The sequence below is a fragment of the Trypanosoma grayi genome (genome assembly GCF_000691245.1).
Source record: "Trypanosoma grayi strain ANR4 Tgr_1_V1, whole genome shotgun sequence".
NCBI lineage: Eukaryota > Euglenozoa > Kinetoplastea > Trypanosomatida > Trypanosomatidae > Trypanosoma > Trypanosoma grayi.
The window spans coordinates 44093-69388 of NW_008825620.1; the positions used below are offsets into that span (position 1 = coordinate 44093).

General features: G+C 53.7%; 6 protein-coding genes across 6 annotated transcripts; all 6 read right to left on the bottom strand.

Annotated features, from left to right (window-relative positions):
- Positions 1–315: 315 nt before the first annotated feature.
- DQ04_00011150 (hypothetical protein) lies at positions 316–3621 on the bottom strand (the record flags this gene model as incomplete). Its single annotated transcript, XM_009307831.1, has 1 exon — positions 316–3621. One exon carries the CDS (start codon positions 3619–3621, stop codon positions 316–318), a length of 3306 nt encoding a protein of 1101 aa, XP_009306106.1.
- A 1002-nt stretch (positions 3622–4623) lies between these two features.
- DQ04_00011160 (splicing factor ptsr1 interacting protein) lies at positions 4624–5637 on the bottom strand (the record flags this gene model as incomplete). The annotated part of the gene is made up of 1 exon (XM_009307832.1): positions 4624–5637. The coding sequence occupies one exon, from the start codon at positions 5635–5637 to the stop codon at positions 4624–4626; it is 1014 nt and encodes a 337-aa protein (XP_009306107.1).
- A 914-nt stretch (positions 5638–6551) lies between these two features.
- Positions 6552–9149, bottom strand: DQ04_00011170 (importin beta-1 subunit; the record flags this gene model as incomplete). Its single annotated transcript, XM_009307833.1, has 1 exon — positions 6552–9149. The coding sequence occupies one exon, from the start codon at positions 9147–9149 to the stop codon at positions 6552–6554; it is 2598 nt and encodes an 865-aa protein (XP_009306108.1).
- Positions 9150–9732: 583 nt separating this feature from the next.
- Positions 9733–11121, bottom strand: DQ04_00011180 (enolase; the record flags this gene model as incomplete). Its single annotated transcript, XM_009307834.1, has 1 exon — positions 9733–11121. The coding sequence occupies one exon, from the start codon at positions 11119–11121 to the stop codon at positions 9733–9735; it is 1389 nt and encodes a 462-aa protein (XP_009306109.1).
- A 1942-nt stretch (positions 11122–13063) lies between these two features.
- On the bottom strand, positions 13064–21097 carry DQ04_00011190 (putative calcium channel protein; the record flags this gene model as incomplete). Its single annotated transcript, XM_009307835.1, has 1 exon — positions 13064–21097. The coding sequence occupies one exon, from the start codon at positions 21095–21097 to the stop codon at positions 13064–13066; it is 8034 nt and encodes a 2677-aa protein (XP_009306110.1).
- Positions 21098–22798: 1701 nt separating this feature from the next.
- On the bottom strand, positions 22799–25276 carry DQ04_00011200 (hypothetical protein; the record flags this gene model as incomplete). Its single annotated transcript, XM_009307836.1, has 1 exon — positions 22799–25276. One exon carries the CDS (start codon positions 25274–25276, stop codon positions 22799–22801), a length of 2478 nt encoding a protein of 825 aa, XP_009306111.1.
- Between the last annotated feature and the right edge of the window lie 20 nt (positions 25277–25296).

Consider the following 25296-nt stretch of genomic DNA (forward strand, 5'->3'; position numbering starts at 1 on the left):
AGGGATAAAATACGGACAGGCACGCCCTCACACCGAGAACATTGAAAGGAGGAGGAACTGTAATGTATCCATTGGAGCACAGCAAGCCGCATCTCGCCAATAGCACGCTGAGTGGGACTTCCAGAACCCCAAGCATCACCCACCCTCCATAGGCCACCAACGCCACACAAGAACTCAACTCAAGAGCGCACAGAATTTTACAACGAAAAAGAACGTTTCTGTTACTCCCCTTGCATAAAGATGGGGTATTTCAGCACATGTATCTATGCATTCAACAAAAAGAAATCATATTTTCGCCCCTCCTTTCCTGGAGCATTAGTGGCGACTGCCAAGCAATCCAAATCGGCGGGACCCCGAGGAGACACCATGCATGGGATGACTCTTCCCCTCTCGTCGTTCAATCATGTCGCCACCGTTGTTCATCACGCGCACAATGAACCCACCAGTATTCTTACGCGGTGTGCTCTTAGCACTTCCTCCCTGTAACCCCGCCACCACCTCTCCTCTTTCTTTTTCTCCTCCAGCGGTCCTGCTGCTACTTCTGCTCCCAGTATGTCTGCTACTATTCATGTCGATAAGCCAAGAGGAACGACGTAACTTTGGGAGTGGTGTCGTCGAGACAGACACGGCGGCATCATTGACGGCGGCAAAGCGTCTACGACCCTTTTGGCCGTGGGGCTCCTGTTGTCGCCGTTTACTTCTCCCACTGGTACCCTGGAAATTTGGTCCACTGTTGCTGCTGCTGCTGCTACTACTACTACTACTGTNTTGTCGCCGTTTACTTCTCCCACTGGTACCCTGGAAATTTGGTCCACTGTTGCTGCTGCTGCTGCTACTACTACTACTACTGTACACTACACTTCCAGGTTCTCTATTCCTCCCTTGGTCTGCTTTTTTTCTGAGTGGCGTATGACAGGAATGGGGCGAATCAGGGACCACAACATTTCTGAGTGGGAAAAAAGACGAACCCTTAACAATAGTTGGCTCTTCCTTTCGCTGTGGCTCTTTCTCTGGGTACGTAGATGACGAGAGCGGTTGCACATTGGGATGTGGAGACGACGGGCAATCTGGAGTCGGTGTATGCGCCCCCACTCTGCTCGCAGCCTCTAAATCCTTTTTGAAAATATGCGACTCATCTGTCCGTCCTGCCCCTGCCACTATTGCTTTGTCGGACACACCGGAGAACGAGTGGCTTGAATTGGGTCTCCAAACCTGCGACGCATTTTCTCCATTTGCCTCCAACCGCCTCGCGGGGGTCAGAAACGCGTCGACACGGGAGCGACTTGGGTGATTAAGGAGGTCATCTGGCAGCACTATTGCCCCGTCATGCGAGGCTGCATCGTTCCACGATGATGCCAGCGGCGACGGCGGCACGTGTTGTAGTGACTGATTAGTGCTTGACATCCGAGAGGTGGCAAGCGACCGCGCACGCCACATCTCTTCGGCTGCACCGTGCAGCAACACGGTACGTGGCTCGTTCGGCATTGGACTGATGTATTTTGAGGACACCAACGGCACCGGTGGGGGCCGCGGCGGTGTGTGGGGTGCGCTGTTGCAGGAGCGATTCTCCGTCCTACTTGCCGTGGAGCGCAGCGGCGACGGGAGTGCAAATGTGTTGGGTCTCGCTGTGTTGCCCGCCGGCGGTACCGCAACCACGTCCATATACAGCGCTTCTGCATCACGTTGACCACTACAAACCTTTTTCTCGTCGCGATTCATCACGGAAGGTGTGTCACGATCCTTCGAAGAGGAGTGGGAAACGGCTGAAACGCTTAAATCAACTGAGGCATGGGTATCTGATAGAGTCTCCGTCACACACGGGGCCCGCAGAGTGGGAATCGGCTGGAGCGGAACCGAGGGGACCCGAGGGGGGATAGTCGAGTGCTCACGCCCTGCTTCCCGTTTTTTTGCTGTGGGAACAACTGTGCCTAACCCGTCACCGTTTGCACCTCTGCGCTTACGAGGTGTGGCACTTTCACGCAGAATCCGCAGCCGCTCCGTTTCCAGACGACTACAGTATTCGCGCAGACGGAGCACTGTGGTAAGGTCCGCAACGTCCGCTGTGCCGTGAGAAGCGATGGGGTGAATCAACGCGCCCGGCGGTGGCTGTGGGTCCACAGGAAGCTGCGAGCTGCCAGGGGCAGGAACGGTGGGATCTTGCCGCACACCATCGTGGCGTTCTTTTTTGTCTGTGTCACCGGTGTTCTGCTGCACGTGAGGCTCTGGTCGTTGCTGTAATGGTAATGGCGGCGTTGCTGTGTTCTTCGTTGCATTATGACTGTCGTCAGAAAGTGTGACACGCCCACTGCGTGAAGAAGTGGATGCCGACTCGCACACCTTTCTGCCGGCGACTCGGCTCCCCGACACATTCCTGCACTCCCCAGTTGCCATTGAGCGTCCCGTGTAAAAAGAAGACAAGTCGCGGGTGACGCAACGGCTCTGATGCCTTTGAAACGGAGGCTGTTCCGTTCTTGGTGTGAGCGGCGACACTGTGTTGTTACCTTTGTCATGAGGGATGGGTGCGGCCCCAGTCACGCCACGAGTGTCTTTGCCCCCACTGCTCCAAGGAGAGACACAGACATGCCTTTCCTTTGGAGTATATTCGGGGGAATGCATACTGCGCTGCTGCAGTGACCCTACTCTTGCTTCAGAGGGTCCTCCGTACGGATGCTCCAGTTGCTGTTGGTGTTGTGTGGGAATGTTCGAGCTCCCTGACGCCATTGTCGAAAACTCCGCTTGTTGAAAGTGACGCAACTTGGGGGAGCCTTGACGAGACAACCAGAAGAGTTCATCGTAGTCACGTTCCAGCCGCTCCGTTTTGCTCTTCAGGTAATCCGTGAGGATACGAAGTGCAAGCGAATTTTCGTCAGGAAGCATACCACGCTCCACAAGCCAGCGGCACATACGCTCCTCGTCGTCTTCGATACCTCGCCAGAGCCGATCGCCCCACTCAAGCGTGTCAAGGCTGCGGTGATTGGAGCGCGAGAGCCTGCCTGCTGGAGAAGCATCGCTCTCCGTGAATAATCCCTCCTCGCCTTGCTTACTAACTCCAACGTAACCCAACGCCTCATTGCGGCGTTGTCTCGCAGCGCGGCGGGAGGAGACACTTTGGTGAACGTCAATGTCAGCGTACAGCTGCGATGCAGAATGGCTACTACAGAGACAAGGAGACCTATGCTGCTGCTGTGGTGGTGGTGGTGGTGGTGGTGGCGATGTATCGTAATTAGAAGTTTTTGGAGCGTTTCCCTTTGCGTGGCTGCTGCATTCGTGTATGAGCGGAATGCGACGACCTGTTGTGAGCAAACGTCTCCGCATTCGGCGAAGCACTTCGGTGAGAAGCGCAGTAGAAGGCCCAGTGGGGCCACTGGCACAATGCTGTCGATACGCTTGAGGTTCACGTTGCAGAGGCAACGGTGTAGAAAGCTTTTCCTCCACATCATCAGTACTAAGATTTATTTTTTCCATCGAATGGACTGGTTGCGGGTAGTATGGCTGTGGTGGGGAGATGGGCACATCTGGCAGGGCTGCTATACTCCGCAGAGCAGCATCCCCACCTGGCCGCTGCGCCCCAACCGGGGAGATCCATAGTGGTGTCTCCACCTCCTCCTCCGTCTCGCTCATTTCCCGCTTCTGTAATTCCTTGACTCCTCTGTAATGTACTCTGTCTTCATCAGAATGCGGATGCCGTCTTTTACAACTAGAGGCGGCACTCTCAGCGTTGCCTGGTAGCTCTACTGTTCCTGGCTGGCGTACAACAAATGTGTATGGTCCGACAGAAATCAACGCATTTGACGAAGTGAAAGGCCTTGAATGAAATTGGCTAGCCGTTCGGGGTCGCCCAGCGTTCCTGCCACGCCCCAGAGAGTATCCTTCCTTGTTGAGGTTTCGTCGTTTTTTCGCAGTTTCGGCTATTAATGCCATAAACCTCTATAAACTGGAGGCCCCTACCTATTCTTCTCAGTTTTTTTTGTTATTTTAAGTTTTTTTTTGGAGAGAAATAGAACAGAAGACCAGGAGAATATGGCAGGAACTTCATATGACCCTCAATAATATTATCATCACAGCTGATATGCTGTGTGACAACAGCGCAGCGCCTCCGGCCCCCAGCCACCCAGAGACCCTTCGCATTCCTTTGATTCTTCTCTGCACTTCCCGTAGCATTATTCTCTTGCGCTTTATCACTCCTTATGACACTCGTACACGTTCCCATACTCTCCACACCACATACACAGTCCCTTTCAAAGATAGTGAACACGCGAACATAGGAAAAGGCTGTTGGCTCGAGCTACAGAAAGAGGTATCAAAGAAGCTTGAAAAAGTCAACCTCAGCGTAGACGTCATAAAAGGCGCGACCTATCCTGGCGAGTGAGAAGGCACAACATATGAAGAAGGCAAACCGACAGTAAGAAAAAAACACGCGGAGGGTGTGCAACAACTCCGGCGCGCGGCATTGCGTCAAAAACCCTCCCGCCTTATCTGCTTCATATCGGTTTCATCACAGGGAAGACAAAATCAAGCGGCACTGCATTCACCTACAAACGATCCTCCAAATTTGTCCTTCATCTCATAACTACAAGACCACCGGGGAGAAAGAATGGCTTCATTCCACACGATTTCGTTGATTTACTTTCTCCGCCGCCCATTGGCATCGCGCTGACGGCGCTGACGGGCGTCCTCCTTCCGGTCCTCGTACCGATCCACCGCTGCCGCCGCGCCGCCAGCCGCCACCACCTGGCCGCCACCGCCGTTCTCGCGTCGCTTATCGCGGTCGTCCCTGAGGACATACCGGCCCCTGGACGCGCTGCTTGTGGAGGTGGCCGTTCTCTCCTTTGCGTGGCCGCGCTCCGCCACGGTGTCGCGGTCGCTGCGGTTTCGACGGCGACGGCGCTCATCATCATCATCAGAGTGGTGCCCACTGCGCGACCGTCGATCGTGGCGCCGCCGCTCTTTGTCGCCACCACCATGCTCCCTTCCCCGTTTGTGTCGCCCGCTGTTGTCGTCGTCGCGTCTCTGTTTGGACTTCTCATCGCGTCGTGTACTACGCCGCCGTGATTTGTCATGGCGCCGGTGGGTCCGGCGTCGGCTGCCGCTACGGCTTCGACTGCGACGGTGATTACGCGACGGAGCCTTCTTCTTTTCGCTATCGCCGCCGACCTCGTCGGGATCCCGGCGGTGGCGGTGCTGCGGCCGCCCTGACGCTGAGCTCGCGCGCGACACGGAGCCACTGGATGTGGATGAATGTGATGAAGATCTGTCATCGCTGCTGCTGCTATCGTCGAGAAACATTTGCGCCGTCATGGCTGTCGTAGTGGTGTGCGGTGCAGCAAGCACGGAGCTGCCGTATAAGGCGCCCCCAGTGCCGTGATGGTGGCCGTGCTGGTGACTGACAGGGATGGGCGCTGGCCCACCAATCGTACCAGGGATATCGCGAGCCGCCATAGACTCTGCGCCAGCAACCCCACCCCTTCCCGACGTGTACGGCACGCCGGCATTTCCGGACGGATAGATCGCGTAGTACTGCTCCGGGTGATTCCGCATCGCAGCCTCCCAGCCAATGTAATGAAAATATTCGAGCCACTCTTGACGGTAGATTCTTTCCTTTGTTTCTTTGTCATACTCTGGCGGAATCGCGTCCATTGTCAACGTCTTCTTTTTCGCTTGTTTGCTCCTACAATACGACAAAGACGGTTTGAGTAACTGGAGGATGAAATGTACCTTTTGTGATGCCTCAAGACCCCCTTTCCTCCTTCCTCCTTTTTCCTTGCAGCGCCGCCCCACGTGCAATTGCTATGACTATTAAGGAGATGTACACACCTTTGTGCGTGGTGGGCACTTACTCTCTTGTTTTCTGTGCCAAAGCACAGCCATTCCAACAACAGTATAGGAGACAGAAGAGAAGCAGATGCATGCAATGTGCTGCGCAAGCAACGGACACAGAATAATTCACAGCACAGTACAAAAAAAAAACGAAGGGGTCTTTTCTGCAGCAAGAGCAGCGGATGATAATTGGCGCGGGTCCGTTGAGAAATCGGTGAACGGTTATGAGCGTACACGGACTCTGGCGTCAAGGAGGATTGCACAGATTCATTTTCTTTTTTCTTCAGGTTCCAGAGCAATTACTCACCAACGCTCAGCAATCCCAGAGGCAAAAGGAGAAAAACCCTTACATAGACTCGCGTCCCCACCCCCCATTTCCATCAAGTATGCACTTTATTTCTTCTTTCCTGTTCGTAGAGACGGAAACAGAAAGGTGACTAATGCTCTTCTCTCGTACCATTCCCCCCGTCATCATTCTAACTTGACCATAAGCCATACGTCACACGACTATCTCTTCCCTTCTTATAGTAATGTAGCTGCGTCTCATATATATTACGTGGTCTCTCTTTTAAAGGGTTTCTGTTGTTGGTGGCAAAGAGCCTTTGCGGCACCGCAGCTGCATAACACCAACGATGTGAAGCTCGAAAGTAGGTTCCAGGATTGAAGAGTAAACAACAACCAAGTGATTTGCATCTTATTCATCTTCCTCTCCCGCCCACATTACGGTTACCTACTTATGACGACTGCAAAAGCTCAAGCTGGACCCGCACCCACTTCATTTGGTCTCTCGTGTCTTGGTCGGCATCCCTCATGTTGGTTGCGTGGCCCACCACCTCCCACACTGGCTGCGTCAGAAGGGCGCTCTTGCCCTGCTGTCGCAGCTCCGGTGACCGGGCAGACTTCAGAACACACGCCATATCACCGATAAGTGAAACAGTCGCAATAAACACTTCTACGTAGTCGAGGGAGTGCGCCACTTTAGATGCATGAAGAGCGAACTGCAGGACCCGCTGTAAATACGGCGTTAACTGTGCTTCAGAACCTTTGAAGCTCTGACAAACACCTGTGTAAAATGTTGCAATACTCTCCCATAGCGACATGACATACTCCTCACTGTCTGGATCCTCGTCGATGTTCAAATTACAGCTTTGCTCAAAGAAGGCATGAGCCAGCTGCATGAAAACGTCGAGGTACTGCGCAAAGTGAACATCACCTACATTCAGCGCAATATCTCCCAGACAGTTGAGGAAAGTGCACTTCAAATTACGGTCCACCTCCGGGTTCTGTAGGTTTGTGTGTAGTAAACCAAGAATAGTGCCGATGAATGGGGACATGTCGGAGCGAAGGCTCAGCGACAAATCTCCCAAAGTGCCCACAGCGACAATGGCGAGGTCTGGCTCATCGACGCACTGTAACGCCTTTAAAACGTAGGGAATAACACTCTCCGTGTAGGGGGTAAGCTGTTGCTTCACGGCATGCGCAAAACTACCGAGCATAGTGAGGGCCTCATCAAGCAGGATATCGTCTTGGCTCTGTAGAATCTGCATCAGGATTTCCATACTCGCCTGCAGGTGCTGCGCAAAGGCGTTCTGCACTTTTTTTGCGACGTTGCCAAGCGAACCACAGAGAAGGCCAAGCATTGCCATGACTTCCACGGTGCTCATCTGACCCTGCGCACGCGCTTCCAACATGTACACCATGCGCTTGTGTAACTCCGGCACAAGAACATGGAGGTACTGATAACAGTCAACTGCCGCCGCATCAATAAGGACGTTTAGAGCTTCCTGAGCCACACTCTTAACATTGTGGTTGTTACCCGTATCAATCGCAACCAACAGCACATTCAGGAAGCCAGGGTAATAAGAAGAAAGCTCGTTTGTGGGCAGATTTTCCTCATCCTGGTAAGCTAGTGCAAGATTATGGAGGATGTGGCACGCGCGAATTGCCATGTCATCACCGCCACCAATCATTGGTGTTATGATGTTAATCAGCTGCTGGAGGCTCAACGGCTGCTGAAGGAAGACATCTGAGAACAATTCGCAGACAATGGCCAGCACCCATCCGGAGGTGTCAGCGACCATCCGATGCTCATGGCGGATATACTGCAGAAGCCCTGGAACTGCCTGTGCGACGGTATCGTGAAAGTTTTTGGGATCAGGTCCATTTAAGATACACCCGAACGCCATAACAGCAGCCTCCTTCTCTCGCCAGTTGGCACTCTCAACCTTGCTGTAGACAAATGGCATAATCAAATCAATCACGGGGTCACCGATGCACATTGCAAGACTCTGCAACAACTTGCCACCTGCAATGGAGATGTTCCAGTCACCCTCCTCCTGCTGTTCTTCCTGTTTTACGAGTGCCTGAAGTGCGATCCCTGTAATCATTGACGCCCCCTTCATCGCGTAGTCAAGGCACCTCCCATCGCCATCCGCCTTCATGTCTTGCTCCGTCTCACAGATTGAAATCCAGAACAGCATTGCCTGCAATCCGACCGCCTCCTCGTCATTGAAGATGGCGTGTGTCGTGATGGTGTGCAGATGGTCAATGTAGTTAGGCAATGTCGAGTAGTACATGTCAGCGACCTTGACCAAAGATTCCATTGCCTTTTCTCGAGTCCGTGGGTTTTGGCATGTTTTTGCGGCTCTACAGAGTGCGTCGACAAGGTGGTCACGCTGCTCCTGCTGCTTCATGTTATCGTGGATAAATTCCAGCGCATTGCACAGCGCATTTGTGGCGTAGTAACGTACCTCTTCCCTGTTGCTATTCATACCACGGAGCACCGCCGTAAGGATACCAGTAGTGAATGGAACCAGCGCCGCTTCCACGGAGTCATGCTCGCGTCCCTCCTCGCAGACGTACCCAATTGCCGTCAGCGCCGCCTCTTGGTGCTGCTCGCTGCTTGACTCCGCCGCGTTGAGGAGAATGCTGAGGAGGTCCGGCCACTCACCTGACGGAAGTTCGATGCGGGCGAGGTTCCCAATGATGTTCGCCGCCACGTTCTGAACCTCCTTCTGCGGTGAGCCGAGTGATGCTAGAACGCCTTGTTTCACCGAAACGCGCACATCAGGGGGTAGCATCATCCACTGCTGCTCCAGCGCACGCCGCGCCGCCGCATCTCGAAGGTTCGGCGCCACGGAGTTCTTCAGCAGCGTGCCCGCCATGTGCCGCGCAAACCCGGGCTTCGCCTCGTCGCGAAACTCCTCCAGCAGCGCGAAAAGAAACCCTGCAAGGTCCACCTGCCGCGCCTCATTAACCCGCTGCTCCGCTGGCACGCGCACCGCAGGGTCGGTGTTTCCCAACGCCATCAGCAACTCTGTCAAACCCGCCATCACCTCCACTTTCAATCGTCCAGGTTGTGAAACGCCACACGAAGAGCAGCTACCCTACAGACAACAAAACACAACCCCGTCGCACGTAGAACTCCGCTTTAACGGCTGTAAACAGGAGCAATCGTTGAATCAGTAAACACAACAAACCACGTCTCCACGCTTTTTGTCGTCCTTCCTTTAACGCGCACTCTGCTCGACACAAAAACACAAACTGCTCTGCAAAAAGAGACACTACAAAAAAAAGAACATAAGCACCACTTACAAACCCCCTCAAAACGGCAATCACAAAACGAAAAAGGTCACAGAGGAACACCAAAATGGTAACCTCACTTCCACACACAAAAACACACAAAACCTTCTCTTTAACAAAATTTCAGAATTCTCCCATAAAACACCCACCAACATCCGAAGACAAAGTCAACAGAACATTAGAAATGCCGTTCTTAAATAAAACTACTTTTGCTCAGGAAACATGAACGAGGACGATGCGGTCCTTCACGCCCACGCGGGGNAACATTAGAAATGCCGTTCTTAAATAAAACTACTTTTGCTCAGGAAACATGAACGAGGACGATGCGGTCCTTCACGCCCACGCGGGGTAGCCGAACTTGGCGTGCGCGCCGAGCTCCTCCTCAATGCGCAGCAGCTGGTTGAGCTTCGCGGTGCGCTCGCCACGGCAGGGCGCGCCGGTCTTGATCTGGCCGGAGCCAAGGCCCACCACGAGGTCCGCGATGTAGGTGTCCTCCGTCTCACCGCTGCGGTGCGAGACCATCACCGACCAGCCGTTAGCCATGCACAGCTTGGAGGCATCAATAGCCTCAGAGATGGTGCCGATCTGGTTGATCTTGAGCAGCAGCGAGTTGCACGCCTTCTTCTCAATGGCCGTCCTGATGCGCGCGACATTCGTCACCGTCAGGTCGTCGCCAACGATCTGCGTCTTGCCCTTGAGCGCGGCCGTGATGCCGGCAAAACCCTCGAAGTCGTCCTGGTCGTAGGGGTCCTCAATGCTCACGATGGGGTAGTCGCTGGCCCACTTGCTGTAGGTCTCACGCAGCTGCGCCGCCGTCACCCAGGTCGCCTCGGGGCTCTTGAAGGTCAGGTTGTACTGCTTCTTGTCCGCGTCGTACGTCTCGCTGGCGGCGCAGTCCATGCAGATGGCGAACTTGCCCTTGTGGCCAGCCTGCTCAATGGCCTCCATGAGGATCGGCAGAGGCTCGTTGATGTCCTTGATCGGCGGGGNGCAGTCCATGCAGATGGCGAACTTGCCCTTGTGGCCAGCCTGCTCAATGGCCTCCATGAGGATCGGCAGAGGCTCGTTGATGTCCTTGATCGGCGGGGCAAAACCACCCTCGTCACCCACGTTCACGGCGTCCTGGCCGTACTTCTTCTTGATGATGCTCTTCAGCGAGTGGTACACCTCCGCACCCATGCGCAGCGCATCGCTGAACGAGGCGGCCTTCACCGGCGCGATCATGAACTCCTGGAAGGGCAGCGCGTTGCCCGCGTGCTTGCCGCCGTTGATCACGTTGAAGCACGGCACCGGCAGGCGCATCTCCTTCGTGCCGGCCAGCTCCGCCAGGTAGCGGTACAGTGGGAGGCCCTTGCGCGCCGCAGCAGCCTTGCTGATCGCCATGGAGCACCCGAGGAGGGCATTCGCGCCGAGCTTGCTCTTGTTCGCCGTGCCGTCAAGGTCGCGCATCAGCTGGTCCAGCGACGCCTGCTGCAGCTCGTCCTTGCCCACCAGTGCAGGGGACAGCACGTCGTTCACGTTCTTCACCGCCTGCAGGCAGCCCTTGCCGATGTAGCGCTTCTTATCCTCGTCGCGCAGCTCACACGCCTCATGGACACCGGTCGAGGCACCGGACGGAACCGCCGAGCGGAAGACGCCCAGCTCCGTCGTCACCTCAACCTCAACGGTGGGGTTGCCGCGCGAGTCAAGAACCTCGCGGCCGTGGACCTTTTGAATCGTCATGGTTGCTTTCAGAGTGTGCTGTTAGTGTGCTTTATAAGTGTTTGTTGCTTCGACATGCGGGGAGTGCAACGAACATGAGGGCACGGACACGAAAGAAAGAGAGAGAGAGAGAGAGAGAGAGAGAGAGAGAGAGGAGAGCTCAACAGTAGTACGCGTCACACCACAGGGGCGCATTTCAACACAGTCCCACCCACNGCTGTTAGTGTGCTTTATAAGTGTTTGTTGCTTCGACATGCGGGGAGTGCAACGAACATGAGGGCACGGACACGAAAGAAAGAGAGAGAGAGAGAGAGAGAGAGAGGAGAGCTCAACAGTAGTACGCGTCACACCACAGGGGCGCATTTCAACACAGTCCCACCCACACCACAACCCTCCGCACACCTGCGGCTGTGTTGATGTCCAGGAGAGAAGCCGCCGAGACGGGCCCGGGCTTGGGCCGCCGCACGCAGCAGAGCCCACGCCTTCGCGTGCACCACGCCAGCGGAGAATGGCGGCTTCGCCACGCACCGCACACAGTGCGGCGGACCACTCACTGCAATCGGAAAAAGACACACAGTAGCCCGCGCAGAAGAGCCGAGCAACAGCAACGGGGCGCCTCTTCATCTCCCACAAATTCCACGCGTTGTATGGCGCCCCCCCAAAAAAAACATTTTGAAGCGTCCTTCTCCCTTTCTTTTTTTTGTCGTGCGGTCCCATTCTCATTTTGGTTTGTTTTTCCTTACCAAGCGTCTCAGCGTCATCCTCCACACGCTCGGAGAAGACGGAACATTAGAAATGCCGTTCTTAAATAAAACTACTTTTGCTCAGGAAACATGAACGAGGACGATGCGGTCCTTCACGCCCACGCGGGGTAGCCGAACTTGGNTGTTGTGTGTTTTTGAAAGAGCTGGTGCGCTCTGCTTAGCACAATGTTTGTGCTATTCAGTCGTTGTTATGGGCATTTAGTCTTAGCTATGACTTCGTAGAATGGAAGAAAAAAGGGGAAAGAATATATATTTTTTGATGGAGGACGAGATGCTTGTGGTGTTGTTTTATTTTGCAGCAGGTGCCATGTGATGATGTGGCTCTGTAGATGATCGAATGATAGGGCTCGTGTGGTACAGTGGTGCCCCATACGACAATGTGGGCATGCCTGTACAAAATGGGCATAACATAACTGCGGTCTGCGTTTTCTTGCATTATATATATATATATATAATGTGTAGGAACTGAAGAGAGGATGTTTCACAACGCCTTTTTGTACGTGGCGGTGGGATGATAGAGCTAGTAGCAGCGTTAGCAGCCGTCAAAAGAAACAGAATGTGTTGTTCTCTATTTATATCTATTGGATTCCATTCGCTTCTTCGCATATCAACGACTGCTGCTGTTAATGGATGGTTCTCTTTTCGTATGTTGTTTTAATTTGCTCTTCATGATCCTCTTTTTTTTGTTTGTTTGTTTTTTGCTCTGTGTAGTGCACTTCTTCGTATCCACTTCGCGGCTCAACGCAAGCGACGTGCATACATTCACACACTCAACGGGTATTACCAGCAGAGGGTGTAGGTGTTGCCCCTCGGTCTTGCTGTTTGCAACCCCCAGTTCGTGTTTTCTTCGCTTGCGCCGCCCCCCGTTGACCCGATCTAGGTCTGATGTGCACACAACTGAAGACATGTCGAAAGTCCTCCTCATGAAACCCGCCGCACGAATGCAAAGAAAAGTGCTGAAAATGGGTGAGGGGAGGAGGAGGAGGAGGCAACACAAAAAAAAAAGTGTGGGGGAAGGGCACACGATGTCCTTCATGTGCTACACTCTCTACGGTATCTCGGCTTGATAGCGTCTCTTGCTTCACCTTCGTTCATTGAGTAGCTACTCCTGTGCCATTTCTCTTTTTCTGTTGTTGTTGTTTTGGGTTTCCTGCAGATTTGTTGAACTGTCTCTTTTTTTGACATCACGTACTCACAATTCACGACGGCGGCGGTGCCGCCTGCTGGGAGGACAGCGGGCCCGTGCCAGGCGCACTCACGCGTCGGCTCATCTCACTGTCCAGCCAGCTGCTGGGGTCGGTGCCGAGCGGCGGCTGGTAGTCGCTACTGTGGAGCCGCTGCGAAGACGACCGGTGGCCTGGCGGCATCGACATGGGACTGTCCATCGACTGCTGCTGCCGCTCTTCCTCTTTGCGCCGCAGCTTGTCGGATCGCGTCTCATGGCGGCGCATCGCGTTGGGTACATCGGGACCGAAGCGCTTCTCCTTCTCGTCAATCGCAGGCTGGTACACACCTGGCAAGCGTGCAGCAGCGGCCGGACTGTAGCTGTCGTTTTCGCTCGGAGTCTTGGACGGCGTGGAGCGACCCGTCGCTTTCTTCCCAACTTCTTGGCCCTCTATTGAGATGCCGCGGAGTGCCGCCTCCTGTCGCGGATCTTCGTCCTTCAGTAAGGTGCTACCGAAGCCGTATTTGTTGTATGACAGGCCAAGTTCGTCGCAGACGGCGCGGCTCTCACGCCAAAGTTCTGCACGCGCCTCTAAGTGCTGACGGCGTGCCTTGTCACGGCGGTATGCGGCCTGCAAGTAGCTCGCTGCAAAGTGCTGCGCTGCCGTCGCGTGAGTATTCTGTACCAAGACAGTCGGCAGGGCGCGAAGCGAACTCTCGGAAAGTCGCCAGACCGCCTCGAACGTTGACCCATCGTCAATTTCGTCTTCGCTAAACGCCATTGCGAGTACACGGCGGGCGAGCGGTAGCAGTACCTCGTGGTAGTGCACCCTGCCGTTGTGGTCGGGAATATCGTACTCACGCAGCAAGCGCAGAAGTTCGACACGATTGTGACGCGAAGTGAGCCCCAGCGGCGGACGCAACGCCTCGAGTAACTCAGGGAGTTGTTTCGTCCGAAGCACAAGTGTCGCATTTGGGTCACGTGCCGACCAGAGTTCGCGGAACCTCTTCAGGTCTTGTATGCGTGTGACGCTTGCGTTCATGCGCACCACTGTAACGTAGTGGTCAACAACAACTGCCACATATAGACTGATGATCATGAGGGCAAAGCATATAACAATCGGCACATAAAACACTGGTGCCCAGTTGGTTGTTCCACAATCTGGCTGAGAGCACACATTGCCGTCAGAAACGCTCGCACGCAGCATAGATACCCATCCCTCCAGCGTTGCTAGGCGGAACGTCATGATGAGAGCGTTTGGAAACGTGAGAAAGTTGTCATATTTGCCGTCAATATAGCTGCTGTCTGAAGGGATCACAGGGCCAATAAGGTGCATTCCAAGTATGGAAAACACAAATATAGCCATGAGCAGGATCAAGGTGACGTTTACAAGGGCCGGCGCAGCGAGGAGTAAGACCTTATGTAGCAAGCGCAGGTGAGTTCGAATTGGCAGGAAAAACTCCATAAGTGTCAGCAGGCGCCCAAAGTGCAGCAGACGGAGCACGTTGACGTCAAATGGTACCTTGTGGTTATCGGTAGTGTTCAGGATGATCTGCAGGTACGAGAGAACCACAACAAAAGCATTGAGGCAGAATGACCAACGCGTGAATGCCCGTGAACCATGCGCCAATAGCCGCATAATCACCTCCACCGTGAAAAGAGCTACCCATACGAACCCAAAAATGTCCAGCACATCTTCCTGCTTCTGGCTATCTTTGTGCCAGTAGAGCGACATGGTGATGATGTTAAAGAACAGGACACACGCCATTACCAACTCAAAGGCGCGATGAGTCACAACACGGTGTAGAAAACGTGAGATGGCATTCCCCATAGGCACGAGTTGAAGACGTGGTGTAAGGCGCAGAATCATGCGTTGCATGCGAATCCACAATTGATGCTCAAGTGTAATACCCATGACACCCTCCCCTGCATTCTTCGCAAGCAGGTAGCAATAAATCATCGATGCAACAAAGAGCGAGAACAGCACGAGATGAGACACGTAGTAGTACGCAATAAAGAAGAGGCCTTTGGCTTGGTGGCTATCTTGGATGGGGGCAAATGAGGTTGACCACCCGTTCACACCACTGTAGATGGTGTCAAGCCACTTTGAACCCGTGCTCACCTCGAACATTGTCAGAAGACTTTCGTAGAAATTGTCAAAATTGCGTTGTGGCCCTTGCCAGACGTCACCGCCCAGTTCACATTCCGTTCTATTAACGATCGTAACATTGGCACAGCTGTGCGTCACGCCCATAAAGAGCCGCACTGCGAGAATAGACCACACAATGTAGTTGAGCAGGCACAGCAACAGCACGTTTGCCATTGTCGGCACACAGTCCCACATAGTCACCGCGAGCTTCGAAAGCTCCTTGTTGAAGGTGCAGTGTCGCATGGGACCAAGAATGCGGAAGCAGCGCATTGCTTTGAGGTAACGCAGGTACGAGAATTTCGAGGCAATCCCAACAAGTGAGACAATGGTGATGAAGCAGTCGAATATGTTCCACCGATGCCAGAAGTACGCCACATGCACATCAAGTACAACACCCATGCTGATCCATTTCAACACCATCTCAATAGCAAAGATGATAGAAAAGATGATGTCAAATACGTACAGCACGAGGTATTTATTGGATGAACGATCCTTGTCTCGGGGGTCATAGAAGCATAAACATAATGATGCGGCATAGATAACCGCAAGGATGATCCACTCGAACAAGGCAGACTGCACAAAACTTGTCACAGCACTGCGTATAGGGTTGCCAGGTGAAAGAATGAAACAAGACCGGTCACGCCATGAACGCTTAAAGGACTTAAGTGTTGCGTCACGTTCCTGTATCTTCTGATGAGCAAGAATGTACGCAAGAGTCGCACGTCCCACTTGCTCCTCACCAACGTGCAAACCAATCAGCCATTGCTGTAATTGTAGGGCTTCAAGTGCGCGGTCCCATGTGCGGTATTCGCGTGCTTCAATATCGGCACAAGAGAGGTACTCAACTGTCTCAAAGAGTAACATGCCGCAGCTCCACGCTTGTCCAAGCACTGTTTCAACAGCCTCTCGTGTGGGCGGCACAGCCAACTCCTTCTGTAGGCGAACATAACCCAAAATAGCGTTCAACACTAGCTGACGTGAGCTGCGTACGGCGGCCATGTGACAGTGCTCAGCGTGCAACTCATCAGCTGTGCGCTGCTGCACATTTGGCGGGGCTCGCAATGGCATCTGCTTGTGTGTGTTGCAATCGAGACATCGCTCAAAAACACGGCGACGGCGGCCCACCATAACGTGCTTGTAGCGAAGACGCGGCCCAGGAACGAGAATGTGCTCGTAGACTCTACCACCCATATTGTCTTCGTCCTCTATGGGATGCATACGATTGCCACCAATTTCCTTGCCTTGTTCGCCTCTCCTTGGCGCTGGCCGTTCATAGTCCAATGTAGCAAAGTGACCAGTCACACTTGAGCGACGGTCCCGCGGTGCACCACTTGCACTACGAGACCCAACCCCATTCGTCGGTTGTCCACCTGCATGATGATGAGAGTCATCTAACCGTGCACCCAACTCACCAAGAAAAGCATTACTTTCCTGCAGCCCCACATCAGAAGGTGTAGACATGAAAGGTGGCGAATGCGTGCCAGAAGGTTCATCCTGTGCTCCTTGGTTATATGCAGTCGCAGGAACGGCACTGTAACGGCGGGCGAACCGCAGCTGTGCGTTTTCAGCTTGAAACTGTGATATTGGCGCGTTAACTGGTGGTCGCCGCTCCTCATCAAACTCACTCGGCATGCTGATCTGTCGCTGCAGTTGCCCACCAACATTGACGAACTGTGGCACCATCACGACGGGTGGTATCATGGACGCCGTATTGAGCGGTACTCCAGTTGTGCCGGCGTTGATGCTGTTGGAAGAAAGCTGCCGGTGGTCCGTTGAGTAGCTGCGCTGTGGAAGCGACTGTCGAGAGAAGCGTTCCTTTGCCTCCGCGATGCGCAGCTGACGCCGCATATCTTGGTTCAAATGGTACACCTCGTCCGGGGCCACATCACGTCGCTCAAAGCCGCCGTGGATATGTTTGAAGGAACGCCAGACAGTGAAGTCAAACCAACGCAGCCGTGGCCCCCCTTGGCTACGAGCAGCAGCACCATTTGCACCATCCAAGGCGTAGTCGTCAAACTCCTCCTCCCGTTGCCACGCCCACGTAAAAACGGAGATAAAGAAATAGCGGAAGATGATCGCTACACCCACAACAGCAATAAAGTACAAAATTGTGTACCCGCCTCGAGCCCGCATGCCATCCCAAGACATATAGAGCCATTCCTCGCGGGTGTACGAGAAGGCTTGCGCCACTGCAAAGGTAGCGTGCGAAAAAGTATCAAAGTCGCCGAGAGTGGAGTAATCGTCGTTTCGGGTAAGGTGACCAGTGCGACTGCCAAAGAAACTCATCCCGATAAGAATCCACATGAACATATAGACAGAGAAGAATACCAGTGCGTACACAATGTCTTGGAAACCGAGTACTAACACGCGTGCCACACGCCGCATTGGTTCAAATGGCGCGACACGGAGTAGCCGCAAAAATTGCACCCAATTGAGCACCGTGATGGCATTAGAGCGGCCAAAGCCAAGCTCGAAGAAGCCAATAATTGTAACGACCAGACAAAGAACGTTGCAGAAGTTCCAAATAAAAGGACCTGGTCCCAGCGCAATGATGCGGATAATATGTTCCAGCATGAAAAGAGCCGTGAAGCAGACACCTGCGATAAAAAGACCATCATCCCAGTATTCGGGTTGCTCATAGTGCCGCGACGCGTTGAATACGCCATTGGCAAACACGAGACATAGCATTACCACGTTAAAAATGGTAATAGGTGCGTTCTCGACAATATTCTTTGCCATGCGAATTGGCGAGAGAGTTTCAACATCAGTTCCCTTCCTGGCTTTACCTGGCATTCCACCCATCTCTCTGTATACATCATTTTCTTCATCATCTTCATCATCGTAATCATCAATGCCCCCGTCGTTACGCTGAAAGAATCCTTTCCCCTGTCGCATCCGACGCTGACGCAGTTTACGCAATGCAGCTTCCTCATACTTATTCACGTAATTGAGTGGTGTAAGACCAAAACGGTGCTGCATCCGCTTGTGCTCCCACAGATATTGAGTGAGAATACGGGGATAGCCTTCGGTAAACATGTGCAGAATGTTACGCACAATCGCCCAGCGTTGAGCACAAGTTGTAGCGTAGCGGAAGTCACCGCCCTCGGGATCGTTGATGAGTACCTCTTGCTGCACCTCCGATGGTAGGGCCGCAGAACCATGAACACCTAAAGGTGATGCCTCATTGTGTGCGGAGAGAGGCCGGCTCGTCGCGCTGCAGGGCCGAGGCAGAGAGTGACGACTTGGAATCACTCCAGCGGACTCTCGTGTGGCCAAAATACTGCCTCTGGTTTCGTCTACACGGTTATTGCCCCCAGGGTGCCGAGAGGCAGACGCCAGCGGTGGTCGTGCTGTATTGTTTGGAACGCCGTTACGTATCCCATTACCGTTACCTGCGCCAATCGAATTCAGGGACTCATCTTCCAATGGGTATTGATACTGTTTGAGGAATTTAAGTTGCTCCTCTTCATTCTCAAGGCGGACAGCTAGCGGCAAATTGGTGCCATGTGCTGCACCTATGGTGTACGTGAGCGGGTGATGCTGCACCATTCCCACACGGCCACCAAGCGCAAAGTCACCGCCCACTGTGGCATTCGCGGTTGTAAGCCTCGAACCCGATGGATTGGCTCGGTTGTTGTTGCTGCTTCTGCTGTCGCCACCACCACGATCAGCACCTGTGCTGCCATTCTGTCCACCCTTAACAACCATACGTCTCTTTCGCTCTGCTTGCTCAGCAATATCACGTTGTCGTGTGAGGGAAAGGTGTAACTGCACACGCTGTTCATCCGTCCACTTGGTACGCTTTTTGACAACAGGATTACACACTTCTCGGTCAGTACTGATGGAATGGGACGAGGGGGTGGGAACGAGGGCACCATTACTACTCTCTACACGGCTGTGCCGGGGTTGGCTGTAGCCATCATAGCGAAGCATATCCAGTGGGTTACTGCGCAGTTTCCCCTGTTCGTCACGTTCAACAAAATCGCGTAGCTTGATGGCTGCATTCAGGCGTTGTCGCTGCTCCAGTAGCATGCTGTCGAACAGCTGTAGCTGCTTCTGCACAAATAGTCGGCTTGTCTTTTCAATTTTTTCGATAAAGACGCCAAGATAAAGGCTTGGAATGAACCACGCGCAAAAGAGTATCGTAAAGGCGTAGTAGAGGATCACGGCCACATTAACTGTTTCATTCGTCTCTTTAAGCAGTTCTGTCCAACCCTGGAAACTCATGATCTGGAATGTCGAGAGGAATGCATGGCCAATATCATCAAAACTACGAAAGTCATAGTGGGGGTTCGTGAACTCCCCTGCCGTGCAAATGTAATTGCTGGGACACACATGACCCATGTAGAGCCACTGCTTACCGGATGCCTCAGGCCGGCACAGCTCCCCATTACTTTCTCCCGTGATCGTGTTCACGCAACGGTAATGTAGTACACCACGGAAGAGCTGAAGCCCAATCAGCGCGAAGAAGAAGAGCGCGTAGACGAGGATAACAGAAGCGTAGAAGAGTTTGTTCGTGGAGCGCAGCAACGACTTGGCGAGCAGTTTCATTCGTACCGGCATTGGGATATATGTACACGACTTGATCACCCGTATGAGACGGAACGCGGTGAAGTTCCACAGTTGCTTCCAACCGGTGCAATTCATCACCATCAACACAAAGACAGCGGTATCAAGCCAATGCCACGGCGAGCGGAAGTATGCACGTGGGTGAAGAATAAATCCCGATGCAAAAAGTCGTACCACTATTTCAATTCCATACAGGACTGTGTAGAAAACGTCGGCAAAGATCATAAAGTCGGGCTTCTCCAGCTCTGGTGTGGTGTGGCGCGCCCATGAAGCAGTGAAAATCGAATATCCAAGGATAAGCAAAATAATCAAAAACTCCATAAGCCAGTGGTGCATCACGTTGTACACCACAACTCGCGCCGTCATCCCTGGTGGGAACACAAAGAAAGACGAGTGGTGGAGCGCAATGGCACGTTGGTGAACTTGATACATCCAACCCGCACTGTTTCGTTCCTCATCCTCTAATTCCTGAGGTACCCGCCCACCTGTAAGGGCACGCAAATTCAGCGTCTCATACACACTACGGACGGCGCGACCCCGCAACGGGTCTCTCTGCAGTCGGCGCGGGTCTTCCTCGAGCACCGAGGAACCAGACGAAAAGAAAGAGTCGTCGTCAGTGTATTCCCCGAGTCGATCAAACAGTACCTCGTCGTCGTCTGCATCAACGCGGCCGACAGTACCAACATTACCGCTCTTCGGATTGAACTCAACGAAGAAACGCTCTACCGGGCGCGTCTGCGTTTGTAGTGGACAGAGCTCCTCCACTGTTTCCTCACCGGAAGGCACACTTCGAGTAAATGCACCACTGTTGCTCATCGGAGGTGCCGTTCTGTTTGAACGCACTGAAGGGGTACCCACACGATCCAGCTGTTTTTTGGGGGGTGATTGTTGTGTTTTTGGCTGGTGCGCCCGCGGTGTCAGTGGGTTGCCTGGTGTGTGGAAGCCGTTGGCATCACCAGCATCAGGGTCGTTGCCATTTCCATTCGAAGGCACTGTATGCGGTTCACCAAGACGCGGCGTCGTGCCACTAATTGGCAGTCGTGGTGGCGGAGAGCGCCGTCCTATATCTGGCCCCTCTGCGCTCTCCCCTGTTCTCCGCAGCGGTGTGAGTCGCCCCATTGGGGGCCGATTGGGTGCGGACAAAGCCCCTAATACAGGCTGTGGACGCACCGGTGTGGTGCCCTTCACTGGCGGCAACGGCGGCGGAAGCCGAAGTCGCCCCGCAGACGAAGCAGCTAGTGCATTGTTGTTGAGGTTATTGCTGCCACCAGTTAAAGGCGACTGTTGTTGCTGGTTGCGAGGCCCCCCAATGGTTGGCTCGAGTGGGTACGGTGGTGGGGTTCCACTCATATGAACGCAAAATGGTGATGAAGATGATGTCGATGGAATGCCTTCCTCAGGAAAACTGTTTTGGGGCTTTACTTTTTGGATGGTAGAGTGGCTCCCGTTGCCGAGTGATTTTGAGCCAGGAATGGCACTCCTGCTTCTCCCGACACTCCTCTAAATTTCTCCTAAATATATGTATATATATTTCCTCTCTCTCTCTCTCTCTCTCTCTCTCTCTCGTCTGTAACGCTCACGTTGGCACCTCTCTACAATCTTTTCCTCTCTAAGTGGATGCAGGAGTGTATGTATGGTAAATGCACCTATAAAACCGCCTCTGGACGCGCGACGCGGCACAAAGACCACAGAGAAAACGGCACTGATATGCCCAATGGGACGAGGACAATATGTGGAGCTACTGAGGGAAGAAAGCCACCCTTACGTGTTGATTCTCCCAGTGCTCAAGTCGGTTGCCTATTCAGGTTGCCGCCTTGTCTTCTCCTTTATCCACGTCGCCTGCACCCGCTCTCTTTTCCGAATAGCGGTTTGGTTGGTGCCTTTTGCGCTGTCGTTTTACTTGTTCTTCCCGGTTTTGTACTTCTGCAACTGCGTTGCCAGAAAACAAAACAGCCACAAAAGGGAAAACGGAGCTGAAAGCACTACACGCCCACACACACAGAATTTCTCACTTTCTCTCAATCACACGCGGGTGAACCAATTACTTGGGTAGACTATGTGAGGTGTAGTGTGTACACCAATCTATCACTCGCACCTTCAAAGAAGAAAGAGGGAGCAGGGAAGTTATCACCAAGGCAAGAACGAAAGAACAAGTTGAATTGACATCAGCTGGCTTGAGGCGCAGCTAATTGAGCTACAGCACATCCAGCGAACGCGTAACTTACTTTAGCGCCCCCGATTATATATATATATATATATAATCTGCTGCGTTCTCGTTTGCACACTAGCGAAGAGAGATGTGGGTCCATGAGGTTTCACCTCCGTTTCACTCCCTTTCCTGACTCTCTGTTTTATGTGCTGTATGAGCCGGCTGCTCCTGCGCCTCCACCGTTCAGCAGTACAAACACACACACACGCTCACAGAGACACATGCATCCGCACCTCCGCAATGCCAAAAACAAAAAATACAGCTGCGTTAGTATACACGAAGAGCCTCCTCACTCGACCCTCCCAGCAGGATGGAATGGAGGCGGAGCACACTTCCCCACTCTTGGATGTTACACACAAGACGTTTGGTTGCTCTTCACTTCCTTCGCCCTCTTCGCTCCCCTCTCTCCCTCTCTCTCCCCACCATCACGCGGGCGCACGGCGATAAGAATCAAAGCGGTACTGTCATGCACGGCAAGGAAAAAAAAAACAATAAAAAAGAACAAAATGGTACTGATCAATAATCGTACTAAAGTATTGCGGAGGGAAGGGTGGACACGCCCCACTACACACGTTCTGCACCTCTTCTGGTGCTCGTTTTCCTCCTACTTCTCCGCGTGCGTGGGTTCGTTCAACCCTCCGTCCTTCGGCTTTGTTCCCGTCATGCGGGTTAGCATTTCCTTCTGCATTTCTGCAAAGGCATTCGGCGCCAAGGAAGAAGAAGTGGTAGTACTAGTAGACGTCAAATTGCCTGAGGGAAAGGAGGGAGTTGCGCCTGTCGCAAAGTGATTGTGGAGAGGGATCCTGTTCGCGTCGGAAGCGCTGACGCTGGTGAAGGAGGGGTTACTCCAGAGCATCTGTTGTTGTTGTTGTGGCTGCTGCTGCTGCTGCTGGGGCAGGAGGGCCATTAGCTGCTGCTGTTGAGCCATGAGGCTCTGAAGCTGTTCGANGCTGCTGCTGCTGCTGCTGGGGCAGGAGGGCCATTAGCTGCTGCTGTTGAGCCATGAGGCTCTGAAGCTGTTCGAGTGCGGCGGAGCTCGGGTTGCGCTGCAAGTCGGCCATGAGGGACTGCAACTGCTGCTGCAACTGCATTAGCATTGTGGGATAGGATCCCGCCATCGCCGCTGCCGAAGTTTGGGGAGAGAGAACCTGGAAGTTGCCACCACCGGGACCTACTATATTGTTGTTGCCATTGTCATTACTGGTCTCCATCGACGGTGTTGCGCAGAACAATGAAGGCGGCGAGACTTGCATCGAGGATGCCGCCGTATACGGTGCAAATGCCTCCTGAGTAGGCAGTGGTGCAAACGGCGCATGATCCCCCCCATTGTTCACCGCAAAAAAATCAAACGCAGTTGTGTTGCTGTTATTACTCTGTGCCGTCACGGAAGGTGAAGGACTGGGCCCTCCAAAGAGGTCGTCCAGCACGCTATTATTTCCAACAACAACGTTGGTGCCACCCATGTTTGCCGTCTCCGTCATCGTCGTCGCCGCCGTGGTCGGGAAACCCAAGGAAGAGAAGTGGTTCCCACTTGCGGGTATACCTTGAGGGCCACGATGCCTGCTATTGTCGTTCACGATATTGTTTTTGACGCTGCTGCTACTGCTGCTGGTGTTATTGTTGCTTGCTGGGTTATAATTTCTATCATCATCGTCCCCCTCCTCTTCGGCCAACCGCATCGGCGCACGTTTCTTCAACGTTGTCTTGTCTCGTACGCCGCGGGGATTCCTGCGGAGCGTCATTCCACTCAGGTCCACCGCCGCGTCACGCCCCACACCACCACCACCACCACCACTTCCGTCCGCCGTTACTGTCGCTGTTGGGAGAGGTGCCGACCACGAGACGGTGTGCATCGCGTTGCCTGCGCACTGCGTCTGCTGCGCCTCCGAATTCGGCACAAAGGCGGAACAGGTGCCCTGCCCAGCCGCCTTGCTACAAGCATCGTGCTCGGGGAGACCAAGCAGCTTTGCAACACGCTGCGCACGCTCTCGCAGCGTTGCCTGGACGACTACGACGTTTCGCTCCACATCTTCAGGGTTCTCGAGAAAGTAACGCATCACTTTCTTCTGCATCGCCCCAGTCACCGCTGCGTCAATGTTGTGGGCGTCAGCGCGAGCGAGCAGAAGGGCCTCCAACGCCACAAGCGCATTGAGCCGCCGTTGCCACGGATGCTTCTGCGCGAGTTGTGCGTCAAGCGACTCGGCAAGCTCCTCCCAGCACCCGTCCTCCTCATCCTCGCTCTCATCCCCCTCCACACCCTGCTGCGGCATAATCTCTGCTCCTATGTTGAGACACTGCGTCACAAACGCATGAAGTTCCACCCGCTGAGGTGTATTTTTCATCTGGCAGAGGCGCTGTACACACTCTTGAAGTGGCGTGAGCTGCAGCGGTTGCTGCTGCATTTGCAGAACAGAGCTACCGCTTATCGTCTTGTGTGTCGCCGTATCACCGTTCTTTTCAATTTCCTCAATAAACTTCCAGCCGCTGCTACTGTTTGTACCACCTGGTGGGGCGAAGGGTACGTCGAGGCTCAACTCAACTGGCTGGAAGCTGCCCGTGTCGGTCATCGACGACAAAGACGCCGCCATTGCGCCTGTCGTGCTCAGCCTGAGGGCGCTCTCGTACAGCTGGTCCTTGGCGTTCATATAACGCTTTCCTGCTTCCGACGTCTGGATCATACCGAGACCGACCTTTGCCTTTTCCACCACCGTTGAGAGCATGCGGCTAGCGGTGCTGGTGTTCGCGGCCGCCACCTGCTGCGCCATGTGCTCCGCCCACTTGTTCGTGATGGGCATTGGCGCGATGTGGTTGCTGTATACGCCCATCGGCCCGCCCACCCCCGCCCCCGCCAAAACATTGCCGGTGGTAAACGTTGTTTGCCCCACCGTCCCACCGCTTCTGTTAGCATTGTTGCCGTACCCCGTCTCAATCGACAGCCGATCCTCTTTGCGGTGCGTGAAGATGGCCTCCATCGCGTCCCGCGCAGCCTGCCGTACCTTCTCATTAAGGCTGTCGCCATGCCGCACGTCCGGCACGCCACGAAAGACAGCGTAGGCCTTGATTTCCTCGGTGCGGTTGGTCTTCTGCATCTCCTTCTGAAAATCGCTGTGCCCAGTTTCACACATGACCTTTATAATGCGCAGCACCTTGTACAACACGTGCGCGCTAGCACTCGGCCTCAATTTTTCAAAAAGGGCACCAATGAATTTCATTTGTGCGTTGTAGTCCTTGAACGTCCATTGTGCCATTTCACGGTACATGTACCCCGCCGTCGGCTCCTCACTATCTGCGACCGCACGCTTGAAGAGGCTCCAGTCCATTTTCGCCGAGATCTCTCTCT